General features: G+C 42.9%; 3 protein-coding genes across 6 annotated transcripts in view; 1 reads left to right on the plus strand and 2 right to left on the minus strand.

The window, feature by feature from the left end:
• gdpd5b (glycerophosphodiester phosphodiesterase domain containing 5b) overlaps nt 1-5,924 on the plus strand; it is a 35,565-nt gene extending 29,641 nt beyond the window's left edge. The window contains exons 12-17 of one of the 3 annotated variants that reach the window (XR_013767235.1): nt 245-402; nt 501-648; nt 1,474-1,556; nt 3,426-3,538; nt 3,772-4,056; nt 4,247-5,924. Coding sequence is in view for 1 of the 3 variants with exons in the window: in XM_079166612.1 (XP_079022738.1) it covers nt 245-402; nt 501-648; nt 1,474-1,556; nt 3,426-3,538; nt 4,247-4,332 (588 nt within the window). In the remaining 2 variants the exon portion in view is untranslated. Of the gene's footprint in view, nt 1-244; nt 403-500; nt 649-1,473; nt 1,557-3,425; nt 4,057-4,246 lie in introns of all 3 variants that reach the window. The other 2 variants (XR_013767234.1, XM_079166612.1) reach the window with 2 other exon arrangements.
• Nucleotides 5,925-5,976: 52 nt separating this feature from the next.
• Nucleotides 5,977-9,270, minus strand: hspa13 (heat shock protein 70 family, member 13). Of its 2 annotated transcripts, XM_079166755.1 has the most exons (5): nt 9,136-9,270; nt 8,669-9,009; nt 8,200-8,413; nt 7,930-8,097; nt 5,977-7,760 (listed from the first exon to the last, which is right to left on the minus strand). In XM_079166755.1, exons 1-5 carry the CDS (start codon nt 9,158-9,160, stop codon nt 7,180-7,182), a joined length of 1,329 nt encoding a protein of 442 aa, XP_079022881.1. In that variant the 5' UTR covers nt 9,161-9,270; the 3' UTR covers nt 5,977-7,179. The 2 variants fall into 2 exon arrangements, with proteins under 2 accessions (XP_079022881.1, XP_079022880.1); XM_079166754.1 differs by having other exon boundaries at nt 7,930-8,413.
• Nucleotides 9,271-9,788: 518 nt separating this feature from the next.
• On the minus strand, nt 9,789-16,285 carry samsn1a (SAM domain, SH3 domain and nuclear localisation signals 1a). Its single transcript, XM_079166908.1, has 8 exons — nt 16,109-16,285; nt 14,930-15,010; nt 14,161-14,289; nt 13,556-13,679; nt 13,198-13,349; nt 12,900-13,112; nt 12,469-12,613; nt 9,789-10,872 (listed from the first exon to the last, which is right to left on the minus strand). The coding sequence occupies exons 1-8, from the start codon at nt 16,160-16,162 to the stop codon at nt 10,715-10,717; spliced, it is 1,056 nt and encodes a 351-aa protein (XP_079023034.1). The 5' UTR covers nt 16,163-16,285; the 3' UTR covers nt 9,789-10,714.
• Nucleotides 16,286-26,940: the final 10,655 nt, after the last annotated feature.

Below are 26,940 nucleotides of genomic sequence, written 5' to 3' on the forward strand. Positions count from 1 at the left end.
TAGTTTAGTTGCCCGCACCTAACTGAGTTTTTTCCTGTGAAGACAAAAGTTTATTTTGAAAAGACTGTATGCATGTGACGAGCAGAAATTGACACATTGCTGTTTTTCATAGAAGAGCGCATGAAAAACGAAAGAGAAGTAACATTTTCACAAGATATCATAAGAAGCGTTGTATGTGGAGCCGTTGCCTATTCATGTGCGTTTTAGACCGCGTCACTACATTAATGCTGATGACTGTGTGTAGGTGATGTGGACTCCAGATGAACACAGAGATCAGGTGAGACAGCTGGCACCCGGTCTGATCCAGACCTCAGTGAAGAAACAGAGTGCTCAAAGTCTCCAACAGTACGGCATCAGCAGGCTGCTGCTCAGATACAACCAGGCCAGCACACAGGAAATCGGGTAAGAACACACACACACCTGATGCTGTTATCAGGTTGGCACCTTAACAGACAGATGTATATTTAAAGACATGCCTGAATGTGTGTGATTGCTTTCAGAAACTTCTCTGAGAGCAGCATCAACCTCACTCTCTTCACCATCAACGAGCCCTGGCTGTACTCGGTGCTGTGGTGCAGCGGGGTGTCGTCGGTCTCCTCGGAGGCCTCGCATATCCTCAAAAAGGTGCCTTACCCCATCTGGCTCATGGTAAGGACCACAGACACTATTTCTTCTCCTTTTTGTATGGAACTTTCTCAGGTACCACTTTGTACCTGAGAATTTTTTTTTTGTCTCTTTGTGGATGAAGTTTGAGTTTCTCTTTTCCCTCTTCTGTTCAGCCATAGTCTCTCTATGTGCCCTGGAAAAGATCTGCTTGGTAACAGATGTTTTTTTCAAAAGCAAATGTGAAAGCTCTCATCAAACTGGCCATAGGTTGACTCAGTGTAGATGGTATTTGATGACAGTCATGCAGGATGTCAACTCCACTTGAAGACAGTCGTGTCCCTGCTTACAGCGATAGACTATATTTTAACAGGTGATGCCAACAAGGGAGCGCGTCTTTCAACTGAACTCGAGTCTGTTTATTTCCTGCACTGAGCATGCCATCTGCTGATTTTCCAACACTCCTCCGAGGTCCCAGCACAGTAGAAAGACGAGCCTCATCATCATCACTGCTCTGCATCCTGTAGTGCATGACTCGCGCTTCTCTAGTTCAGTCGTCTCCTGAAACCTCTCAACATGGCTGGCACTCACGCTGAGCCTATCTGGTATAATTTCACCGGCCTGGTGTCCCCGTCTGTAGCACCATACGGGGGTCTGTGTGACAACATATGGACGGGACCCCGGCCCCCCCCCCACATCTAAAAGACCTTTTTATATTTTTTAATAGTTGTTATATTTAAAAAAGTGTTTGCAGAAGAATTGCACAAGACAGTTTGGATGTTGCCGCTCACACAAGAGATTGTATTGTTGGTATACAGTGCCGCCCTGTGGTGGATTCTGCTATAACACTGTGTTTTTGTGTGTTTCCAGAGACCAAATGAATACTGCCTGATGTGGGTGTCTGTGGACCTGATCTCCTTTGCTGTAGTCGTAGGAATATTCATTTTCCAGAAGTAAGTACAGCCGCCTGATGATATAACTGTCGAGTCATTATTGTGAGTTTTAACGCTAAACGTTTCTCCATTTTTCTGCTGATGTTTGGAGAGAGAAAAGAAGACCGCTCTTTTTTGTTGCGTGTGTGTGTGTGTCTCTCCCGTTTTCCTGTTTCACACATGCGGAGTACGTACCACTAATCACTGGTCCTCAACCAGCACCCTTCACTCACGCCTGTACTCTGTAGACCTCTCTGTGTGGAACTCAACACATCATTAGAATAACAGCTCGTACATATTTATTACACTGTTCACTTTTTGCTCTGATACATTTTTTTTGGATAGTTTTGCCATTAAAGACCTAGCTGGAAAGAACACAAAATGAAATGTGTGTTATGTGGTTTTACAAGCTGCTATGGTGTATTTTGTTGCTGTTCTTGCACCAGATAAGTCTTCTCTTAACTAAAATGTCTAAACCCGTCACACTCCTCCAGTATTTCCTCTTTCTGCAGGAGAGAGGGGTTCTCTTTGTTTCTGTGACACTCCACAGACAGATGGCCTGTCCTCCGGTTGTTTTTTTTAGTTTTTTGGGGGATGAGCTCTACAGTAGCTTCTGAACTGACCTCTCTTGTCTCCCGCCTTCTTTTGTCCTTTCGTTGTCCTTCTGCCTCGTCCTCTCTCCTCTGCCTGATGTGCATGCTCTTCTCCTCCTCTGCTGCATTCTGGCACCTTCTCTCAGCTATCACATGATCAGGTAACTGGGTCACCTCCTCCGACCCAAAGTCTTCTCTCCTTTCACCGTCTTTCTGTCCGTCACCATCTTCAGCCACCGTTCTTTTGTTCGATGCATTCTTTTGCCTTCTTTCTCGTTTTTCCATGATTTTATTTTTGTTGCCGTTTTTATTATGAAATCAAACTCCATCATATTTTTTTCTGATGATTTTCTTATTGTTTCTTTCTCTTCTGTGTGTCACCTGAATCGTTGTACTGCTGCCGCTCTCCTCTAGAGGGAGGAGCTCACGTCTTCCCTGTGGGCTAAATAGAGTTAATGCTTTCCACCCAGACAGCACAAAATATCCACAGCATTAAGACGCCAATGAGTTTTTAAATTTACTTTCCATCTCATTAAGCCAAACGACTTAACGTCCAAGTATGGATATGAATCCATCAGGGGAAGTGCCTCAGCATTGGCTTTTGTGGACGCTGATGAACTAAGAGCTCGCTTGTTTGCATTTCTGTTCCTAATTTCCTCTGAACATTAGTCACAGTTCATTGTGACTAATGCTCTTCAGTTAAGTAGTGAAATAAAGACTTTTCATTAAAGCAAGGATGCAGTGGAACTAACAAATGTTGATTAAATGAACACAGAATAGAGCAAAATGTTCTGTATTTAATTAGGTTGTGTTAATTCAGAAGATATTTCCAACAGCAGAAAATAAAACGGCTCTATTCTGAGACTGTTTCAGCAAATGTGTTATTGCAGCACACGCTGTAATAATATGACATATTGGGTACTTTTAATAAGGCCCCCTCTAGAGAGTTGTTGGCTAATGTGTCATTTAGTCACGCTAAACAGATTAGGCCGTTAATAAAAACAACTTTCGGGTTGCCAGGTTGTGAAAAATCTCTTTGATTATTCCGTTTGACCTTCTGGAAAATGCTCTTATTAACAAATGATGTAGCATTTATTCAGAGATTTGCTCAAAGAAGAACTATTTAAACACATTTAATTTCCCTTTTAAACAGAGTCAGGCCAGTACACAAAGTATAAAGCTGTAGCTGTAATCCCTCTTTGACCCTGGACTGCGTATTGTGAGCAGAGGCAGCAGTATGTGGTGATGTCATGATTGTCTCTAGAGGATCTCTGACCTGACCAATGTGACCCCGCAGGTATCGGATGAGCGGCATGCGCAGCTACAACCCTGAACAGATCATGCTGAGCGCCGCGGTCAGGAGGTCCAGCAGAGACCTCAACGTCATGAAGGAGAAACTGATCTTCTCTGGTAAGACGAGAGGGACGAGACACGCGTGTCACTCCTCAATGTTTTGTTGTTCGGGCTCCTGAACCCCGAAACAGATACCTCCTCTTCTTACTTCACATTTGATAAGTTAAAGAAGAGGAATGAGCCATTTTGGGTTTCAGGTGCCCCAGCTAGCATGTCTCTGCATCCCAGCATGCATCTGTCTCGAGTGTGAATGTTCTCGCTCCTCCTCTTCCTCTCTTTCCCCGTTGAAGGTCAGGCCCAGTAGCGGCCTGTGTGATGTGCACCACCTCCTGTCCATGCTACCACCTCCTCCTCCTCCTCCAGCAGTGACCTCTTCCTTTTTATTCCATGCATCCATTGCATCCCTCGTTACCCGCCAACTTCTCTGCCCACTATGCCCTTCTCCCCTTCATCCACCCACCCCTCCATGCACCAAACCTCCCCCACCACCCTCCCGCTGGAGACCACGTCATGCGTAGCGGAGCTTATAGACGCCCCAGTCTGTCTAGACAGCCTCTAGTGCTGGGGGGTCAGAGGTGAGTCCACATCAGTGCCGGCTCTCGTCATCATTCTCCCATTCATTCCAATTCATTCAACTCTTTTTGTGTTTTGTTTTCTATCTCTTTGGACAAGTTGAGTTTTTTCTTGCAAACTAACGTGTCGGTAGTGCATGTCATCACACAGGACCCTGACTTCTCTTTATCTTTATCCTTTGGCGCCCTCCAGAGGTGGGGAATGGAGCCGGCGGTGCTGATGAGCTGTACTCGGACAACGGCTACGACTACTACACCAATCAGGGCATCAGCCAGTGATTGGGACTCGGCCTGTGTGAATCTGCTGCAGTGAGACGGAGACGGCGACAGTGTTTACGTCGTTCCTGTTCATGTCGGTGTGAAGCCTGAACTCCTCGTCCTGTCCTACTGATGAACTGACTGCTGTTTCTGATGGAGAGAAAACACCCCGTTGCTTTGTGTACATTCTGTAAATAGTTTTGTGTCTTGCTTGTCAGACATACTGTATCTCACACGGGACTACACGCACTTTTTATTAATGGAATTCGCCAAATCTGTGGCCTCCTCTCTCGCATCTAAATGTCCGAGAGGCCCCTCTTGAGTTACCACCGCCAGCTTCTTTTTAAAGATGCGTTTCCAGATTCTTTGTTGTTTTAAGCTAATTTTCCAAAGCAGTTTGTTTTTAAACCACTGTACATGATATTCTTCTCTTAGCAGATGGATTTCTTTTCAACGAGGCGTTTTACACGGCTTAATGGCAGCACGAGACTAAAAGCTAACGGCTCATTATGCTCTTGCCTTCTGTTAGCACTCCACTGTGCTGCGTTTCATAAAAGTACTAACGTTAATATTTATATTTAAAGACAAAAACTAGAAAAAAAACAGAAGCTGTTTACAGAAGTCCTGCCTTCTCCTCCAAGTGAAATATTCACGTGGTGTATGTAAGATAATCATTTTGATAGAGGCTAAAAGCCCCCCACCCCCCACACCCCTACCTTTGACCACTGCATGTAACTGTAACGATCAACTGATGTATGTGAGCTGTGCTCCCAGTACAACTGGTCTGAGGGGGAGACGACGTGTGCTGTCTGTTTGTGGTGAACATGAATGTGTTTGGATTTGTTTTCTAAGATGTGAACGCTGTATTGTGTGTGTGTGTGTGTGTGTGTGTGTGTGTGTGTGTATTCTAGCTGGGTATTTATTTTGTTACCCTGTGTGCAGTGCTATGTCGAGTGTATTATTGTACATAAAAAAGGTGAGCCAGTGTGTGAGATGCTCCAGCCAACTAAGCATTACATTTGAATAACGTGACGGTGATTGAATAATAATTACAAAAGCAATATCCTGGTCACGATTGGGAGTCGTTCCACTTCCTACACATGCCTCTGAAATGCAGTTACGTCTGGTATTTAAGTGTTGACAGACGATATGCATCCAGATGTTGGTTGCTGGTGTTAAACGGGACTGCTGTAAGGTAAATGAAGTGGGTGCTAAATGTGAAAATGAAGCTGTAAGCTAATGGAAGGGACACTACAGGAGCACAGGGTCAACAAATGGATTGCTTTGTTTATTTTCTTTATTTGGGTATTATGCCTCAGAAGTAAACATTAAAAGAAATCTTCTAATACAGAAGTTAAGTTGTGTTTTGTTTGCTGTAAGAATTGAACCACCGGTCCTACAACGAACACTGTACCACCTGAGCCGCCCCTTCTTTATTTATGGTACTGAGAGAAGGTGATGTGGGCTCAGTCAAGTTCAGCCTTATTCAGTCAGTCAACGGGAAAATAATCTTCAGGTTAAAAATTGGTGAAGCAGCATCATTAAAAAAATAAAAGCATGTGATGAATGTGTGAAGAACTGTGTATGTTGCCCAGAATATGAGACTCACAATAAACAGGAAGTTGAGAAATTAAAGATAGGTGACTCGAGTTATTGGTTGAAAAAATGTTTTTATTGGACCATCTGATCTTCAGAGTTCTGGGTTTTATGTTTCCCAAAGACGGATGGAAACCACCTTTCATACTGGATGTACAACAACCAGACTACCAGAAGAAGAGCAGGTGAAATTATAAATACAAAATTAAATTCAAGGAGCCCTGCTATCTACAAACCATGCATCCATCACACATCCTAAATGTGACAGTGACACATTGATAGCAAACGACACAAGGCACCAGTAAGCGATGATTTGGTCCAGAGACGACCGTCTCTACCTACAGCAGCACAAGCAGAAGTGCGTCAGTCACTTCCATTTAAATAAAGCACACTATTGCACAAAGTTGGCCAACAAGTGGAAGTCAGCACTGAGCATGACTTCTTTCAGTCTCGGGGTACAATTAATGCAGTCTGTATTTCATTCAATACTAATGACTTCAGATTGTACAGTACTGCGTGAACATGAAGGCTTTCACTAACATGCACCTTCATCGGTTAGTAGGGGATTCTGCAGAACACCCTTTTTTTTAAATGGAGTAGTCAATGCAGTGAATGTTTAACTTTTTTTTGTGCAGAACTGCATCTTTACACTGAGGTCTCCGTGGACAGGGGGGGCTCGGACGGAACCACTAGCTTGTAGTGGTTCACTGCTACACTTCCATTCAAACACTATACAGCAGCTTTCTGAACAGGTACGACACTGTCAACCGTTGATGTAAAAATACATTACATGCCTGCGACACACACACACTCTCTCACACAGTGAATGTGAATAAATAAATAAATAAATATCTGAAGATGTACTGGCTACTCTGAAAGTCCGTTAAAAAAAGGTTGTTCCCTGAATTGAACACTATTAAAGTATCTACCATGAATGAGAGTCATCAATGAAGCTGAATGGATCGGTAGATACACGGGAGGCTTCTCGTTCACATTTCATCAGGATCTCGCCGGGTCATTTTCTGGCACAACAAAAGCAGCTGGGCGTTAAAAACAAAAACAAAAACAGGGCGGTTCCCTTCTGCAGCTGTTACCGGCAGGCAATCAAAGAGGAATGTTGTGTTTCAAAACTTAATTATCACATTCGCCTCTCACGAACAAGAAAGTAGAATGACTTTTAAAACCTGAGTCTTGCATGTCTTCATTCAGGTCACAGTGTCTTTTCTTGGCACGTCTCTGCGGCATCCCTTTTGTCTTAATGAATAATAAAGATTAGCTGAAGTTCGTCTTGCGCAGGTGTCTGTTGGGGATTTCTATAGCGCTCACTTGTAAAGGCCAGGAGCCGCCCATGATGCCGGCCTGTATGGCGACACCTGTCACCACAGCCAGGTCAGGGTCTACCGATGTGTTCGGGTCCTTCCCGAAGTACTCGCTGATCAGCCTCCTGATCCGCGGTATCCTGGTGGAGCCTCCGACCAGGACGATCTCGTCCACGTCCGCTTTCTCCAGGCGGCCCTCGGCCAACACGGTCTCAACGGGAGCCAGGATCTTCTGGAAGAGGTCCTCGTTGAGCTCCTCAAACAGCTCGCGGGTGATCACCGCCCGGAAGAGAACCGGCTCGGGATCGGCGCCTCCGGCTGACTCGGGGCCGTCGTGGGTACGAAGGTGCAGGGTCACGCTGACGGTGGCGCTGGACTGGAGGGTGAGGTTGAGCTTGGCGGCCTCCACAGCCTGTCGGAGACGGTGGATGTCCTCTTTGAGAGCGGGTGGGACGCCGAACTCCTGCTGGGCTCGCTCTATGGTGTACTGGAGCAACCTCTGGCTGAAGTCTTGACCTCCCAGCTTGTTATTCCCTGCCGGAAAAAACAGTCCATTTAAGATTAGGCCACCGTTCCCTCCAACAAACAACACAATTTAGACAAATGCTGCTTTGTAAAATCTGAGATTAAAGAAGCTAAACCAGATTATTGTCGGCTCATATCACCTCCTATCTCTTATCACTGAAGCAGTGGAACACATTACCTGCCATGGCTCTGGTGAGGAACATGCCTCCCTGTTTGTTGAGCAGAGAGACGTCCAGGGTTCCTCCCCCGAGGTCGACCACCAGCACGTTGAACACGTCCACCTTGTGCAGGCCGTAGGCCATGGCTGCAGCCGTGGGCTCATTGATCACACGCAGGACCTCCAGGCCTGCAAGACAGAGCAAAGGATGTCCACCATATGCCCGTTCTATTACTAGTGCAGTGTGTGTAGCTTGTATATGTAATGCTTTACAAAGAATTAAGGACTGACCAGCGAGGTTGGCGGCCCTGACGGTGAAGTTCCTCTGCCTCTCGTCGAACTCCGCGGGCACCGAGATGACAGCTTTCTGGATGCGCACGTCCAGCTTCCGCTCGGCCATCTCCTTCATCTTCAGCAGCAGCCGGGAGCTGATGAACTCCGGGCTCACAGTGAAGGTGTGGTTGGTGAAGAGCAGAAACTCTGCGCTTCCATTGTTGTTAATCACCTGGAAGAGGCGCAAAGAAACTAGTGAGGATGGAGAGATGTCAAAAAGAAAAAACTGGGAGCAAATCACTAGAGATTGGATCAATCGATAGTTACTACCCTAAAGAAAACTACTGTGTGTCTATCTGAGCCTTAATAAAGGCTGAGGAGTGTAAATGATGTACACTAGTGTGTTAAAGTGACTCCAGGATACACACGTGATCCATCACAGAAATCACCAATCCAGTCAGCTGAACCAACCCCAACCATGACCCACCTTAAACGGGTACCGAGCACTCTCCTGCTCCAGGACCTCCGGCTCAAATATCTTCCCGATGAACCTCTTGGCATCGTAGACGGTGTTCTGAGGGTTGCTGTCGGCCAGTTCCACGGCTTCGTGTCCGGACAGCACCGCGGTGGTGGTGAACGTCACGGCGCTGGGGATGCTCTTCCTGCCCTCTTCGTCCGCGATCACCTCCACCTCCCCGCTGCCCGGATGGAAGACGCCGACGGAGCAGAAGGTGGTGCCCAGATCCAGGCCGATCACCTTCGGTGTTGGGGGCGGCAGGTACTGTTGGCCCAGGTAGCCGGCCAGGAACAGAGCCAGGATGACCGAACCTGTGGTACCGGGACAGCACGGGTATTACAAGGTGAGGTGGACCACACAAGCTAGCTCATCTGTTAGCATCCAGTCACCAGTTAACCAACTACCGGTAAAAAAAAACAAGTGTCACGTTAACTTACCAATCAGAGAAATTTCTCCGGACATCGTCACACACTTTAGAAGTCAACTGCCGCTTATACAATTCCCAAAATGTCCCTTAAATTGTTCAACTTGTGGTTAAATGTTAGCCAGCTGTCGGCTTTCTCAACTGGATGCTGCGAAGTAGCAGTTTTCCAGTCTACCAACAAAATACACGTCAACGTTGCATGACTCATTTGCGGATGCTGGGTAATGTAGTTTATGGCATTCACCATAGACGGCACGGATAAGGCAGCCGATGTTAGCGTTATACTACACTTCCCATCAACGCTAGCGACGTTCAACGTAGCACGAAGGTTTCGTGACGTGCCCGTTTTCTTAACCAACCAGTAAGAGACAGAGCAGTTGAGATTAAAGTAAACACTTAAAAAAGTTCACTTTAGAATAAAATGTTAAAATAAATTATTATTTAATTACATTTAAATACAGAAAACTATAGATTTAATAAATTAACATTAAATAAATAAATCACCAAACACATTTTAATACATATGTTCTAACTAAGGTTTTTAATTATCAAAGTAAAAATCACTTTTTATATTATACTCTTTGTTCATTTATTATATTTAATTCGTGGCTGTTTATGCATCAGGCACTGGTAGATGAAATAAATAATCCTGACAAATCATAATTGTATTCCTTTTTTTTTTTATTTACAAAACGTTGTGAAAACAGTTGAATGCTAACTTTTGCGTGAGTTCATAAACAGGCTCTCTCATACACTCATTCAAACACGCACGTTTAGAAAATGACATGGGTTTTCCTGTACAGTATGCATCATATATAGGCAAGATCTGAATATGCATTGTTCAAACCCAGACGCTACATTTCAAAATAATCAATTCACCAACATCACTTCATCCAAAGGAAAGAAAAGAAAAGATTGCACTGCTGAATGTTGAATAGTTGCGATTGAATATGATGAGAATGCTGAAGATGCAGATGTGATAAATAAAGGCTTTATATTGAGAGAGAAAAAACATTAAATGATTTACAATGCAATAAATACAAGTGACATTTAATCAATGAAATGTCACTTTTTCAACAACAAAAAATAAAGAAAACGTACAACTTGATAATGATCTAACGACTGTATGAAGCAAGCTGTCTGTCTGTGTGTGGTTAGCAGAAAGCTAATGGATATTAACGTTACCACCAGGCTCTTCTTCACTTCCCTAGAGTCGACACAAGCAGTATTGTATCCGTGTATGACTTGATACTAACATAACCGTGACTCTGTGTTTTTTCAGGGGCGAGTTTAGTGATTTTGGGGTGCCCCCTGCAAACCGTGGCTCGCGCTACTTTTCACCCTTTCTCTAACTGGGAATGTTAGTATTAGCAGTGACAGAAGAAGTAACAAAATGCTGTTCAAGACTGTTCAAGGTGGAGCTTTCAATTCTAATTGTTTGTTCTTCTTATCACACATTTAGAAAGCTGACCAAGAGTGGGTAGCTTCTCGTAATAAGGGATGTTTACATGACGTTCTAAGGAAGTTGTTAAAACCACCCTTCATGAGAAAACACCCGACACTGAATTCCAGCTGTCGAAGTATCCGTCTCATTAAGAGGTCACAGAGTCTGTGTGCGGCTCTGCTTCCTCTTTGCTGTCTGAACATTCAGATGGAATGAAGCAGCCCGAGTCTCTGGGACAGTCGCTGTCTTCTTCATGTAGACTGTGGGAGGATCTGAGCTCTTCCTCATCCCTCGTCACATCGTCACCTACGCAGCCACAAAGCAAATGGAATTAGATCAAATGTCATAATATTACAAGCTTCTGTTTCCAACCGCATTATAGAAGAAAATAAAGATGTGCCAAGTGCTTCAGTCAGTGGAAAATAAGTCATATTTAAATGCTGATTATTATACCAGTGAAGCCAGGGTGATGTGTTGTTGGCTGAGCGGCCAAATGACCCAATTACTGAAATAACTTCTGCAGGTGTGGCCCAGCAAACAGCATTGCAAAACACGTCTTCTTCCTTTAGATGTGACACCTCATAATTTAACGTCCTCTTTGACTTTTGTGTTCCACTTTCACAGAGTAAAAATATTCCTCCGTTCTTTAATATTCCTACTTCGCTGATGGAAGCTACTAATCCTCCCGTCCAGGTTGCTAAACCACTAGCCTAATGGAGTTTAGCTTGATTAAATTACTGGCGTCTCATGTGAGTCAACAAGCTTGGCGAGGTCACGCTGCTGCAGCCGCCATCTGTTTTGGTCACACCGGCGCTCAAACAGAAAAGATAAAAACAGCGACCTTTTATTTGCACTTCAACTGAAATATAACACGCGCAGACTGAGCACAACTATGCCAGTGGATTGTGTTTCTTCTTCATGCTGGAAACTAGTTTTGTTTTCATTCACCAAGTGATAATCAGCCTTCTGCGTCAAGACATCAGATTACAGGAACACCTTCTGCCCCATTAAGCACTTTCTATCTGAGTAACAGGAAATCGCATATAAGCCTCTCAGAGCGCCAGGATGTATTTCTCTTCTGTGTGGCTCAAAAAGCCTCCGCTTTCATACAAAACCATTTTTTATTCTCCAGCAGAAATGAAAAAAGCAAATAATTTCAAACATATAGAATAAAGTACTTGATGTTTTTATTAATATATTTACCTCTTGCTGCTTGAATATCATTAAAGTCACAAAAAGCTTTGTCACAAAATGACTCTTGTTACAGGGCTTTGTTGAATGCTCCTTTGATGAACAAGGGTTGGTACAACAGTTCATGCTTTGTTGTTTTAAAAGGGATGTTTGGGTGTGCTACTTTGCTTCGCACTTATTTAATAACGCCAGTTTGGTAGTTGGGAGTTAACAATGACCAAGCATTGTGCGTTTGCTGCAGGACATGTGTTGTCAGGCATTTGTGATGAGCTTTGGGTGCTCATTTTGAGATCAACATTTTGTTGTGTAGCTACTTTGAGGTGGGTGGTTTACACTTTTGGATACCGATCACAAGAGTTGAGAAACGGTCTCTTCCTATGCACTCATTTTGTCATGTGACTATATTTGGGCTTTAACAATTCCAAGAGAAACTCCAGTAACTATACTAAAATTCATGTGAGCCGTTTTTTAATCAAAGCAAATATTTAATTAAGAATACATCCATTCATTTCCTGATAATTTGAATTTCATGAAAATAACGACGATAGATGAGGGTGCGGTGGATGACACACATCGATGCTTTCATTATTGTAATTGCTGATCCACCCAGTATTTTAGTTGACAACATTGCTGTTTAATTAAGCAGTAATTAGTGGTCTGAAGTGTGGTCAATTGTTGTTAATAATAGTCATCCCTAGGTATGTTGCTAACCTGTGTAGCGATATTCAGCAGCAGCCAGAAGTTGGCGGCGGTGCTCTGGGTCTTTGACGTTCAGCTCTATCAGGTGTTTCTCCTTCAGGTGCAACAGGTCCTCCACTGTCTGGTAGCCATTTAGCAGCAAGGCTGAGGCGTACTCCTGCAACAAAAGCTTGATTACTACCACATGGTGTACTTGATTTAAAAAACAAACAGTGGTGTACACATTCACCTTAATCATGTCAGGTATTCACATATAATCTTTGAGGTTGAGTTATGAACATTTCAATTTAAATCCATTGAGCTTTAATTTAACGATTTAGATTCGGCTTACATCAAGGAAGATGCAGACAGAATGAGGTAACTCTTTTAGCTGCATGCCTGTTGTAATCTCTCACTTGTGACCAGACTAAAACAGGTGATCCCGGGTGAGATCCTGTCCTCACCTCCAGATTCAGTCGCTCCAGTAGCTCCAGCAGTGTTTTGGGCCGAGGTCTTTTGCACAGCTTCTGTTGTCTGATCTTGGGAACTTCCTCTTCCTCCTCTTTTTCCGCCAGAACGTCAACATAGATGAACTTGAAGTTGCCCACTTTGTTGCCGAGCATGCCCGTCCAGATGCCCATCGGAGGCTTACTGATGATGTTGATGATGTCGCCGACCTGGGAAACAATTACAATGGAATGAATATGAAGTCTTGCATCAGGGCCTTTATGTACGCTGTACATAAACATTGTTGAGTCCCACCTTGAGTTTGAGGGAGTCCGTGTCGTACGGGCTGGGAACGAAGTCTGTGTGGACGCGAGCTCTGCAACAGAACTGTCCCTGATAGGAGCCGTCCTCCTCCAGCCTCAGGCTGTCTCTCTGACCAGAACCGTTGGACTCACTGGTCACACCGCCTGAACCAACACAACGCGACACAGAATGATTACACAGCCATAGTTGTCTCATAACTCCTAATTTTACTGGTTAATTCATACACCAGCTGACTTCCATTGGGTGGAATTTGTTGTATAACCCCACATATCTTTCACTATGTGGGCTCAAACAACCCAGCACTCTTTGGTGCAGCCTTGCAGTTCATGCAGTATGTGCAGATACTTACTTGAGGAGCTCTGGCCACTGTAAACACTCTCTAAGGAGTTGCTTGTCTTCGCAGCGCTTTTCTCAGCTGCAGGGCCACTCTCTGTCTCTGCCTCGGCCTCTGGGTCTTTGTCTGTGTCATCAACCTGCGTGGAAAAGAAAAGATGTGCAGTTTTAATTGGGAGACATATTATATCTTATGATGTACAAGAGTGTGCAAAGTCCGGTTAACTTATCAAGTAAATCTACATGAAAGTGAAAGACTGCAAGGAAGCTAGAACGGAGCGCTTCAGGTAGAGATGTAGGTTGTGAAAGTTGCTCAAATCTTCATCTTATCTCTCAGCAGTGTTAAATGAAAACACAAAACTGCAAGACGGTGCTTTTCAGTGTCGGTCAGAGTGAGGTGCGTCATTTAAATATTGCCAGCAGCAGTCTCATATTTGAGGATGTGGGTTTATGAGAGATGAGAGCGATTTGACTCTTCAGAAAAACAACACAGGTTTGCTGTAAATGAGGCAGATCTTTTACTTGATGTGACAGATATCAAGTTTGTTTGTTTTTTTACATTTGTGCTCACAAATTGTTGAATGGAGGCTGTGCGTATGTGTGTATTTTCCAGTGACTCACTGTCTCCTCAGAAAAAGCCTTGCTGTGTTTTTTGCCCATTTTTCTGCGCATGGTCAGTGAAATCGCCTTCATCTTCTTCCCAAGTCCAGCTGATTTGTTCGGGTCCAAAGTTTCACATTCTTCTGTGAGCTGTGTAAAGACAGTTGGTTTAGTACACATACAGTAGCAGTACTGTGATATTAGAGAACCTCATATTTCTCCCATCTACTACTTTTGTGTCCAAACAATTTGTATCTCCGCTCCATAAACAGAGTATAAAGTATTGGTGTTATAACACCACAGCTTCTTGATATGTTGCGTTGCAATATTGTATCGATATACGGACGCCAAGTATTGATCTTTTATTAGTAAAAGTATTGATAACAGTTGCTTTTTCTCACTCCAGTTCATGAATCGAGTGAAAACATTAACTTATAGGATAAAACAGATGTTGACAACTGCATAATTTGCAGTTTATTAGGCAACAAATCAAAGTATATGTTAAAGCAATACCCAGCACGTTGCAGATTGTTTATAATCGCAATAAGATCGTATCATCACACAAGTATCGTGATAATATCGTATCATGGGGCTTCTGGTGAAAAGCGTCACCTTTTCTCAGCACCATGGCTGCACAGATGTGTGCAAAAGGGGGAAAAATCCTTAATTAATGCAAATGTTTCTATTCAATGACTTTGCCACTTGGTATGCTATTGACAATTAACTGCTACCATTCTTTCTTCTATATTTTTTTTGCATATAAAAATGAAATGAGAACAAATCTACGAACCGTGGCTGTTCCATTTTCCTCTGGTTTGTCTTGTGTCGAGTGATGTCTGAGACCCTCAAACCTGCCAAAGCTGGTGGAGCGCTGTGGGGAGGATTAAAGGACAAAAGGATGTCACAGACACAACTGGCACGGTTTGCGTAGAGAGGTTTAACAGCGTTACATAACATCAAGTTATTGCACTTGTGGGTCCTAGTCCGAGTATTCTCAAAGCTCAAAAACCTGCTATGGCCCGAGTGGATTTTACTGATGAAATATGAAGCTTTCCAGTGGGTTCAGCTGACTATATCTACTTAAATACTGTCCATTTAGGAAAGCCACAGTGTTCCTAATTGTTTTGCTCATAACAGCAAATGAAAGGCACCTCAAGTATTCAATATATATACATGTAGGTATATGCAGCAGATATTCAGTCGGTTTCGACAGTGTTTCGAAATGAAAGCTTGTAAAATATGTGGTACATTTGTGGTCATGTAAATCATGTGGCAGCACAGGGGAAATGTGTCTCTCTACAGCTGCTCTGGCAAACATGTCAATATTGAAGATGAGTAGATCAATACATAAATTACACTGATGGGTCCTCGCCAGCAGCAATATGTTCTCCGAGTTGCTTTCCTCTGGCTCGGTTTTAATTCTTTCCTATTTTTTCTCTCCAATTTTTCACAAAACTAAAAGTCATTATAATCTCTCCCGGCTCCCCATCATCTCCAAAATAATTATATAAATGAGTAATCCCTGGAAAATCCTGGTTAAATATGAGCTCCACGCTCCTAGACAGCCCTCTGTGGATTGATTTAATGCAGCGCCGTCTGACAGGCCGACGCGTTACTCCACCGTCTACAAGTACGGCAGCAGCATTATAGGCTCTCTTTTCAAACTTATATTCTTCTCCCCTTAATATAGTTTTTATATTCTTGCATGTTGTTAGTCTGTTTTGAACTTCACTTGGAAAATACAGTTTACTATATATATTTGTCAAAAAACATCAACTGATGTCAACTAGTCTTTTAGGCTTCAGTATTTTATAAAAACAGTTCTTTACATCCTTCAAAGCTAAAACTTTGACATTTTCATTTAACAATGTTTTTTTTGTCGGACTTAGATGTAACTACTTGCGAAGTGCCTGTCCAAAGTGGCATAAATGTCAGTATATATATTTATATATTTTTGGTTTTCACCTACCTTCGGCTTGCTGCTCTTTTTGTCTGACACGTTGGAGGCCGCCCTTTGTAACATGTTCCCCTTTTTTCAGGTTTTTGTCAGATCTCAGTCTTTGCCCTTCTCTTGTCTTTACTCTCCTGACAGTGAAGTGTTAACTAACTCTGAGGCTGCCTGTCTGATGGCCTGGCTGGCCCACTTCCTTACAACGCACAGGATGTGAGGCAATTGACACTGAGCTTCTCGAAGCAGTATCGCATTGAAAGGGAAAAATACAAATGCTTGAGTTTGCATTTTGTGGCCTGCTCGACGAAGACGCCACTTCCAGGAATGGCTGTATATAGGTTTTAAGTTTGTGGTATTTGTTTTTCATAAGAGGTGAGATATCCTGGTGAGGATGAGTTTGTGTCACATCTGCTACTGTGTTGCATTACTGCTCAGAGTTAGTGTGTCCTAATGTAACAGGGTTAGGGTGACATCCACATGAACAAACTACCAATATAATTATTCTATTATTTTAGTATTTATTTCATAGATAAAATAGAAAGAAAAACATGTTAAAAAAATGTACAAGTCGATATTCCTCATTTTCTTTCTTTTAATAGCAATGGGGAACTTGGTTATGGTAAATGATGCTGGAGTAAGTCCTCTTCTGCAGTCATTTCTTCATGCGGGGTGAATACTTTTGAGGAAGTATGCTGATGTATGACAGAGGAACAGCTGAAAGTGGCAAATCAGTTGTGTCGAAACACTTTCCAGTTTACCTCTACTCCTAATATGGATGTGAATATATTTCATTAATTTGTCTTAGGAACACTAAAACATGAAGACGAGATGCTTCTACAGCAGATGTTTTTGTTTTTGATCACGAAATAATCACCTGTAACCACAAAAACATGGCGTCGTCTGTGAATTTGAGAGGCAGGAGCATCATTACTGTCCTCCGATGTGGCCATGTGGGGATTTAACTGTTGTGTTTATGTTGTGGGGGATTTCAATCAGTTGTAGAAAAGGAAATTCTAAAGACAAAACCATTGCATAATCCCACTGCTTGCAATCAACCTAAACTCCCGTCAATCCAGATTAAGGCTTGTAATCTATTACTCCAGGGGCTCTTGACTCTCTGGAGAAGCTGTTGTTCAGTTGAGGAGTTCAAAATGAGATATCCACAATTTTAGTCACCCGATCTTTGTTGAAATATTTCAAAGCCCTGTTAGGAAGGGTCCTCTGATTTATCAGTTTGATTTAGTTTAAAATAGTATGGTGTGTTTAGAATCTCTAGGATTGAAAAACGTCTTTTTGATTGACCATACGTTACAGGCCAAAAGGAAGATTTAAAAGTGAGCAGAGAGAATGGACTTGCAGGACTTGTAGGAGAGCTTTCAGGTCATTACAGATAGAGTACAAAGCCTACACCATCAATTATACACCACTCTTAAGAGTGTGACATTTTACCCCCAAGAATCAACGACACTATAGATCCATAGGGATTCTGTAATCTCCTCACTGGATCATGCTTTTCATCTTAGACTATTTCCTCACAAGTCGTGTTAAGCTTGAACTGCTTGGTGTCAGACAGCGTGCGCTCTGCACGTGCTCACTGGGAATCAGCAGAGGTCTTTGAGAGATGTCAAGTGCACGTAAAGTCACTGACCTTAGAGGTTAATCTGCACCATTGTGTGGTATTAGCGCAGCGTGACCATTGAACTTGCTGTATTGAAAAGCAGCTGACTGATCGAATCCCACAAATGTGTCCTTCAGATGTCCTCACAACAAGGACCTGTGTCTGCTTCTGTGTCTGCTTCTCCAAACTGTCATCTAAAGGTACTACACTGTCTGTGGTTAAGTACCTCACACAAACTATCCCTTTAAGCGTCAGTCGTTACAGCTCAGGCTCAGGGCACGCTCGGATCTCTTTCAAGGACTAACTAATGGTTTCAATATCACACAACAACCAGTCGACACTTACGTTTGGTTCTGACAGATCCACATCTGTGATGGACCGCGACACCTTTGGGGGAAGCTGAGGTTTACAGTCCTGTTTCAAGCTGTCATTCTGGGCCGTTGCCTGCTGCTGTCTTCCTTCCAACTCCTTCCCAGGGGGCGTGGGGAAATCATGGGAGTAAAGGCGATACTCTGTCAGCGGCCTGCGGCAGGTGTGCTGGATGGTCCCCCAGGCTAGACTGCTGTCACCTGGGTTGCTCCAGCGCTGGTGGTGGGTGTGGATGGGCGTCGCTCCACCGGGGAGGGTGGCAATGTCCGTGCATCGGCCCGGGGTTGTGTTCTCTTGAGCGGGCAGGGTGGAGAACTTGCCCAGGTAGGGCCTCCTGTCTGACCTGCATGGCATGTCCAGATAGTGGGGTCCCATGGGTGGGCTCGTAGCGCCTGGTGGGGGATGCACTGAGAGAGGAGGAAGAAGAGAATATAAATGAAAAAAACTGACATTTGAGAACTTTCTGACCACTGGAATATCAGGGATTTTGATAGCAGACATCTGCGTCATGTTGAGGTGTTGCTGCAGCAAAGCAGGTCATTACAGCAGAGTGATTCATAGTTCTGCATGTGCCCCACTGTCGTAACGCCACCACAAAACTACATGGCAGACTTATGGAGTCACGAAAGGAAATACTGCTTTGTCCACATTTACTTCACAACAGACCATTAATAAAGACAGAGAAAAGACATGTTTTGCACTGGAAACAGCTTTGCTAGATGAAGGAGACCACTTTACACATCGAAGCAGCACCGGAAAGAGAGAAGGAAAGAAATACGAAGATGGCCTTTGCCTTTGTAACACCTATGTGTTGTTTGAACGGATGCTTGTTTGCTATAGAGCAGCGCTCTGGGTACCTGTGCTATAGAAATACCACAGAAACCTGCGCTGAAGGTGTTGCAACACTTCAAAAGCAGAAGTAGAATTCAGAATTCATCAGAGGAGAAAAGTTTTGTACTAGAGTTGCCACATTTGAATAAAATCCTGCATGAGTCTGTTCCTCTACTGTAAGCATGAGTCAAGTTTAGTCACAGCTTTGGTCTTGAGTCGTACAGATGCTAGGTCAGAAAGGACAGCTTAATCCGGGAGGAAGAGAGACCCTTATCTCGCTGTTGTAAAAATGTTGTCTCACCTGTTGAGTTGTGACCTTTCTTTGACCCTTCTTTCCCGCTCTTTCCACTTGGCTTCTTTCCAGTCTTTTGGTTTCTTTTGACAGCGGGTTTAGACTCTGTCGCCGCGCTATTGGCTTGGACGCTCTGAAAAGATGTAACCAACAACGCATGAATACTTTCATTTCTAATTTGCGACATCTCTCCTTCTCTCCCAACTCTCGTGTCGCACGGCTCATTGTTTTAGCCATGCTAGTGGCGTCTCTTTGTCTCTGGTGCCTCCGGTATCACCACTGTTTGACTGAAATCAACTTGGTGCATACATTCATGGTCCCCAGAGGATGAATCCTGCTGACTTTGATGAACCTCTGACTCGTCCTCTAGTAGTGCAACCACAGTAGTCACATTCCCAACTAGATTTTTTATTTTTTTGCCCTTCACTTTCCATCTTCCATCATCTGGTCAAAACATTTATTTTCCAGCACTTTGGTTTAAGACCAATTCAAATACCTGCTAAATACTCATGATATGATGCGGGGGGTCATGCGATAGATTCATGGTGTGATGTGAAGTGGTCGTGCAATATGTTGCTTATTCTTATCTGGTTGTGTAATATGTGCATTATGTGTAATGTGTGAGACGATATGGTAACTGTCATATCATGCGTCATATATTGTGTTGTAAACATTAAAAAATCCCATCAGCATCATCTGTAGTTTGCAACAACTCGTTAACATGCTATCAGCATGTTAACATTGTCTTTTGGACATGTTAGCCGCACAGAGTCACTAGGCTGTAGACTTTTTTTATTTGGTTGTCATTTATAGAAAAGGGTAGAAACAATATCTTCCATCAGTGGTTCTCTTAGCATCACATTTTGATGCACTGAGAGCTGCTGCTGGTCCACTTTACTGGCAAGCTCTGCCTTGTTTGCTTCTCACTATGATGGTCATTAGTCAGAATGGGCACTGGGTGACCTGGCATGAGGCCTCTCAGTTCTTCTCTTGTTTTCACATCTCTCTCTGCCATGTGGACCAGAGATTACACAGAGCGCAGCACCCTCTTCGGACCATCTGCACTGTGTTAAACCCCATTCAGCGTTTGTGGTAAATGATTGTGCCATTTAGGCCACCGGAGGCTCTCTGGATGTCACAAGCAGGTGACACGAAATGGCCTCGTGTGACGTGACCGCGAGTCTGTACTTGCAAACGCGTCTATTGCAACAGGTTCATTTTACTGCTGCTCAAAACTTCAGGTTGGCACAGATGCAATGGACGGACAGTGATTTTTATTTTGTGTTTCATTAGTTTAGCATCGATAAGTGAAGTGGTTGAGAAGACTGCGGTGAAGCTTTTCATCCTCACCTGGCTTGAGTGCGGTTTCTCCTTTTTCTTTGTGCCAGAATGATGAGCTCCTTTCACTTCTTTGGTTTCTGTTCTGTGTTTCGTCTTCCTGATCTCTAAAAGGACACAACATATTACGATACACACCATCAGGTTAATGAAACACTGGAAAACCAAGAGAAAAAACATTTCCCCCCCAAGGAGAGGTTACACAGGAAGCTGTTTTATTCATGTATTTCTGTCGTCCTCAGGATTAAAGGACATGTTCACGAAGTCTGTCTTAAAGCAACAGTCAGGTGACCTTATGAACATTGAAACAGGTTTTTTCTTTCTGTAATCATTCCTCTTGTTCATACTGGACATTAATAGATCCTTTCAGTATGAGACTTTGGCAGCCTGAATTGATCAAATCAAGTCTTCCATAAAACTCCTCTTTGTGTTTCCCCACACAGTGTTGATCCTTTAAAACTCCTCTGTAAATGATCAGAGGAGAATTTTGTCTCCACCGTAGTTCAAATCCCAGCAGTAAGAAAATGCCGAATGTGTTCAACATCATGCCATTGCAGGCCTGTGTATCATGGTTATATGCTCAATAGTTTGGGATTCAATTTTGATGTTGATTGGTTGGAAAACCCAGCGTGCGTCCTCAGGCGTCATGCTGAGAGTCCAAATGAACGTTTACATATAGATGAGCTTAACCTATTTATTTCCTATATACCTTCATTGTGATTGTTGATGTGGTGGACTAAATCTTCCCGGCTCATGGCGGGCTGCCAAACTGCAGTATTACAGCCGGGGTTATCTGCTGTGAAGGGAGGCAAATCACAAACATTGAGGATTTTAAATGAAAGGTCGGGGGGGGGGGGGGCACAGAGACACTGAATGAAATTGTTTTCTGAGTCACAGGCCGACAGGTTTTAATCCACAAAACAGTATTTTCTTAGCAATTTAGCAAAGGTAAATTATTTCACTGTAGTCTTCCTTTAGGGTTGTGATGCAGGTACACAATCTTCAAATTCATCCAGCATTAATAAAACACAAAGGAAACCGTTTGCACTCACCCAGCGTTTCGTTGTCTGATGCAGATTTGGATATGTGTGTTCTGAAAGTAAAATGAACAAAGAAATATTTTATTGCACAGTTGCCTCTAATAGGTATTTGAGTAGATGTGTTCCTGCAAACCACAACAATCCCACTGATATGATTGTTCTCTATGATGTTCCAGTTACTGAACGCAACAAGAAAATATTGATGTTGTGCAGAGGTTTCGTTCAAAGTAAGGCCATGGGAGTAAAGGTGTTGAGGCGACCGGGGGCTCTTAAGTAGGTGGGTTTTTAATCTGCTTAGTCCAACTAGCCCAAAGCTATAATCTGCCGTCAGCTTTCCCAACAGCCCTCAGGGCACTGCTTCTCAAAAAACATTCACTACCAATCAAACTCAACAATTCACAGTGTATAAAGTTTTTCTTTTTCAATTCTGTTTAACTGGCTGCCAATACCTATTTTTTAAGACAGAGCATTGCATTGAGCAGACCACGTGAACTAACGATAAGAATGAGGAGAGGAGCACTGCCGAAGAGCTCGTCTGCTCTGCTGCAGGAAGGATTTACAGAATTAACCCCCAGTGGAAATAAACTGGGAGCCTTTCAAGCCATATTATTGCTTTATGGTAAAGCTCTTTTGCTTTCATGGCAGATTTACTCTGCAGTTTTGCACGAACATCCAACAAAAGAAACAGAAAGATTACAATGTTTTTAAAACAATCTCATTACAACAGAAGGACATCTAACAAATTGATTTTCCTGTGAGCTAAAACTAATGTGATTTGGGGCCACTAGCGCCATGGCATGTTTGTGTCTCACTGTTCTAGCTCACCTTCTTTTCTTTTTGCTAGAGTCGGTGCTCTGCAGCTGAGGCATCTCCTGAAAGAAAACAAAGCATTTTCATTTTCAGTCAGATGTACTCTGAAATGTCAGCAGCTGTCAACTGGCTCCGTCCGTCATTTCATAATCAGCTTTGTTTTGGAGTTACAATCCGGTGGTTGGAAGTCAAAAAGTCCCAATTCCCCATGAGAAGTGACCCAATACAATCTGGTCGCTCACATGGCTCCACCTTTCACGGTCTGTACATACGTGCACGTGTGCTCCACTCTCACCATAGAAATAGATCTCCCAGAGCCGGGCCACTTTGTGCTGTCGTCCAGCAGGACCGCTGGACTGCAGGAGCGGCTTGCAGATCGGCTGCATGCGCGGCTGGAGGAGCGGCTGGGGATGGGCGGTGGCGGGCCGTCACTGGAGCTCTGCACCGCCTCATACAGGCTGTCCATGGACCCCTCCTGGTGCCATGTGGACAGACAGACAGACAGTCACGCAGCTGTTAGACAGTTGAACTTGATTTATGAATGGATTTCACCCATCCCGTTGAATTAAGTCTGATCGGTACTTTTGATGAAGCACACAGTGTGCACATATCAAGCAGGGTTTATAAGTTACACGCTTCATGCCAGTGGTAAGGAAATGCAATGCAACTGTAAAGCACAGACGGAGAGAAATTTGAAAGACATGATTGAGAAAGCTCACATAAAGCTTTTTGCATTGTAAGCAGAGGCAGAGCATCACAAGTAGCGTTATGGGGATTTGATATGACTGAAAGGATAGAGCTGCTCCAAAGCTCTTCTAAATTTGCTTGTCAACCACGGATGTAGGGGAGGATTGGAATTCCTCTGCACAGATTTCAGTGTGGATTAAAAATGTGCCCCGCTTGTCTGTATTCCTTCTAGGAACCAATGTCTCTCTTTGTCCATCTCGTCTTGTCTCTAGGATGACATCTTATCTCTTTACTGGGCAGAGGAGCATTTGTAGTGGCAACAAAAGGAAGGCGTTTTGGTTCGCAATGCTCATCGGTTTATAAGATCAGCCTTTTTAGGTTTGAACTCTCATAATGTGTCCCTGTAGGTCTCGTTGTACTTTATCTTCTTCATTGCAGATAATCTCAATACTGCCTCCCTTTTGTTCGGTTTCTGTAATATGTGGAATTGTGTAATCTTCAATATAATCATGTCATTTCATTATGCTTCTAGATACGTGTTTATAAAACTTGTCTAGGTGTATGTTTTATGTGGTGTGTACTTTAAACAGTGTCATTTACACCTAACTACATGTATTTATAATGTCCTAAAAACTCATGAATGAGTTAGTACAAATAGTCATCATGCGCGTGAGGTGGAATAACAGCAACACAGAGGACAATCAGTGCACTCGCAGTTCAAGCCTCCGTTTATTGAAACAAGACTTTGGTAATATTCCTGATTTATTGCTCAACATTCCCAAAAGTCCGTTAACTTGTGCTCGTGCCCATGTGTAGCATGACAGCTGCAGCAGCATCTTGAGGGACCATATGTGGCAGTGGTGCATGTGCTGCAACCACACACTTGTTTTTACCCACGGTCACTTCACTTATCAATACTTTGTTTCTGTTATCTCCTCCAGAGTCATGAACGCGTCAACTACTACATAAACAAGAGAATTTAACATGCAAATATAGTACGACCGCATTAGATATGGTAAATCTGATGAAAACCTCATAAAGCAGATGAATTTAGAGATGTATCTTTTACATTTTGTGGCAGTTTAGATGTGGATTGTGCAAAAGGAGAAACTCAATATCAGAAGGATATTTCTAAAGATGAAACAGTCAGTGGATTAATGATATGACTACAACAGTAAAAGCCTCAATAGATCAACTGTTGCCTGGATCAGGTGTAGCTCATTCACATGCTGAAACACTGTTAAAATAACCTTTTACATCTTTTCCCCACAGTGAATTGCTTACACACTATGCTATTGTTTACACATTGTTAATGTATTACTTATGGCCAAGCTCACATTTGCATCAAAGGGCTAAAGTTCTCTCGTCCCCCTAAACCACACACACAGACACATGCAGCTTGGCAGAAGCAGAAGTTAAAAGTGTCTCTTACCAGCGAAAAGCAGAAAAGGTTCATGTTGGCTGCTTGTGTTGGTGCGTCCGGTGGCTGTGCAACAGTGTGCTGAGAGACAGCCAGCGACGGAGAGACACAACAGCTCAGCGTGAGCCCAGCCCGGGTCGCCTGCTGTCTCCTCAGATTAATACCACAGTGAAATCCCTCCACTAATCCAATAGATGGACCACCATTACTCTACCGGCTGCAGAACGCACTCCTGACAACAGGCTGGATCAACAGAGGGAGTCTTTGTTTGGAATCTTTTTTTTTTTTTTTTTTGCAGGGAAGCTGTTTTCAGCATCAATGCTCTTTTTTTCTTTACCTAAACTCAGTGGTGAAATAAGTATTATACACATATTTACTTATTATATTCTTTAAGTAAAAGTACCAGAAGAATAATGTAAAAATACCCAATAACAAGTAAAAGTCCTGCATTCAATATCTCACACAAAATGTCCTTTGTGACCGATATATTATGACATAATTGGATTGTTAATACTGGTGCATCAATGTGCAAACAGTATTTTATTCTTTTATTCATTGTATTTCATACAATGTATGCGATTACTGTTTTTACTACTTTATACACTGGTTGTTAGAGAAAACAGTGTTTGGATACTTTTTTAAACTGAGAGGCGCCAACTGCATGTATTACAAAAAAGGGAACTGGTTATGTCTTTTTTTTTTTGTCCAATAAAACCTTAAACTGTGAAACGAAAAACTGAAAACAATTCCCTCTGACGCAATAGAATAGACATTGGAAGGTGCCATGAAATAGAAATATTCAAGTAAAGTACAATACCTCTACAGTATGGAGTAATTTCACCAATGCCCATGAGATGCCTCATATGCAGTCAAACAACATTGGTGATGCACACTAATCAGTCAGCCTCGTCATCATCATCGTCTTCATGAAAACATCTTATCAGCTGTGAGGCGATGAAAAACTGTTGTTTGTCCTCATGGCTTGATCCTTTTAAAGGCTTTTTTTATTAGATGCATTATTCAAAGCAGTTGTAATCTACCATTGATTGAAGAATTTATTGATTATTTTATAGATGTATCATTTATATCCCCTGGCATGATTTAGTAACTCTTTAGTAAATCTAGGTCTATAGATCTCAGGCAGTGGAGTGCCAAAATGACAGCAAGAGCTTTAATAATGTAAATATCTACCTCATGCAGTCGTCATTTAGACAAACACACCGAGCATGCTAATTCTCACGTTCTCAGCCAGCCGCGGCTCTTTCCTGTGTGGGCAGCAGATGAGAGGAGTACGTTCCCTCGTGCTCTAAATGTGGCTTTCTGCAACATACTGGCTTCTTCAGAAGTCAAAATAATTTCTCTAAATGATGGAAAGTTGTTACATTTTGGGTTTTGGGGCGAGTCCCCTAAAACTAAAAGGTTTTGCATGCAGTGATTTCATTTTTCATCTACGCCTCTTGGAGAAGTGCAATATGTGTGTTTTAACCCGTAACACAGTAACACAGTTCTATTAATCCGCCAATCATCCACGTTTGATATCTGAGCTGCTCTAATGTAAAGAAGGAACAGCCGGAGAGATTAACACTTATGACCTATATTTTAATGATTTGCCATAAGTGGAATGACCTCTGATGCTGGAAAGTATCTTAAATCCACGCCATTCATTCAGCTTAGTCAGTTCACTGTGGTATTATAATTGTATTTGTGATCTGGTGTGAATGCCTTTGTGTTATTTGAACAACAGAAACAAAAAAACACTTTTAAAAAGGAACATAAATTATATGTGAAGGTTAGTGATCATAGAAATATTAAAGGCCTCGACACTAATGAATCAATCATTCCCACTGACTTCAGCCCACTTTGCAAAGTTAAAGAGTCTCTTTACCTCTGTAGTCATTATTTAACTATACGCGCTATCAAGCCATCGGTGTATGACCGAAACAAGCTGCGCAGTGTTTAATTCTGGACACGGGCCCAGACTGCCGCGTACTGTGCGTGTGTGACTGACATTAACAGGGTGTGGCACGGCCAACATGCGCAATCCTCAGGCTCTGTGGTGAAAAGAGGAAAGAGCTAACATCCCTTCATTATCAAGTCAATTAAGGCCTTGCCCAAATGGGGTTTTTGTTTCCTTGCTTTTCCCTTTCTTCTCGTTGTCTCACATAAATGCACGGAAAACTAGTTTAGACCTAACCTGCAAATTCATCGCCTGTCACAATGTGTGTACTGTAACTTATCAACCAGTTTGATTTACCCCCCTGATGAATACAACTTGGCCCAGTTTAAAGGTGCCGTGTGGAGTTTATTGTACACAAACACAGTTATGTTTACATTTAGCATTTCTCACCCAGAAGCAATGTGTATCGCCTTGAGGCATAACAAACATGTAACGTGATACGACAAACAGCTGGAACAAGGTGAAATAAAAGATGTATTCTTTTTCCA

This window comes from Pholis gunnellus (genome assembly GCF_910591455.1).
Source record: "Pholis gunnellus genome assembly, chromosome: 9".
Lineage (NCBI taxonomy): Eukaryota > Metazoa > Chordata > Actinopteri > Perciformes > Pholidae > Pholis > Pholis gunnellus.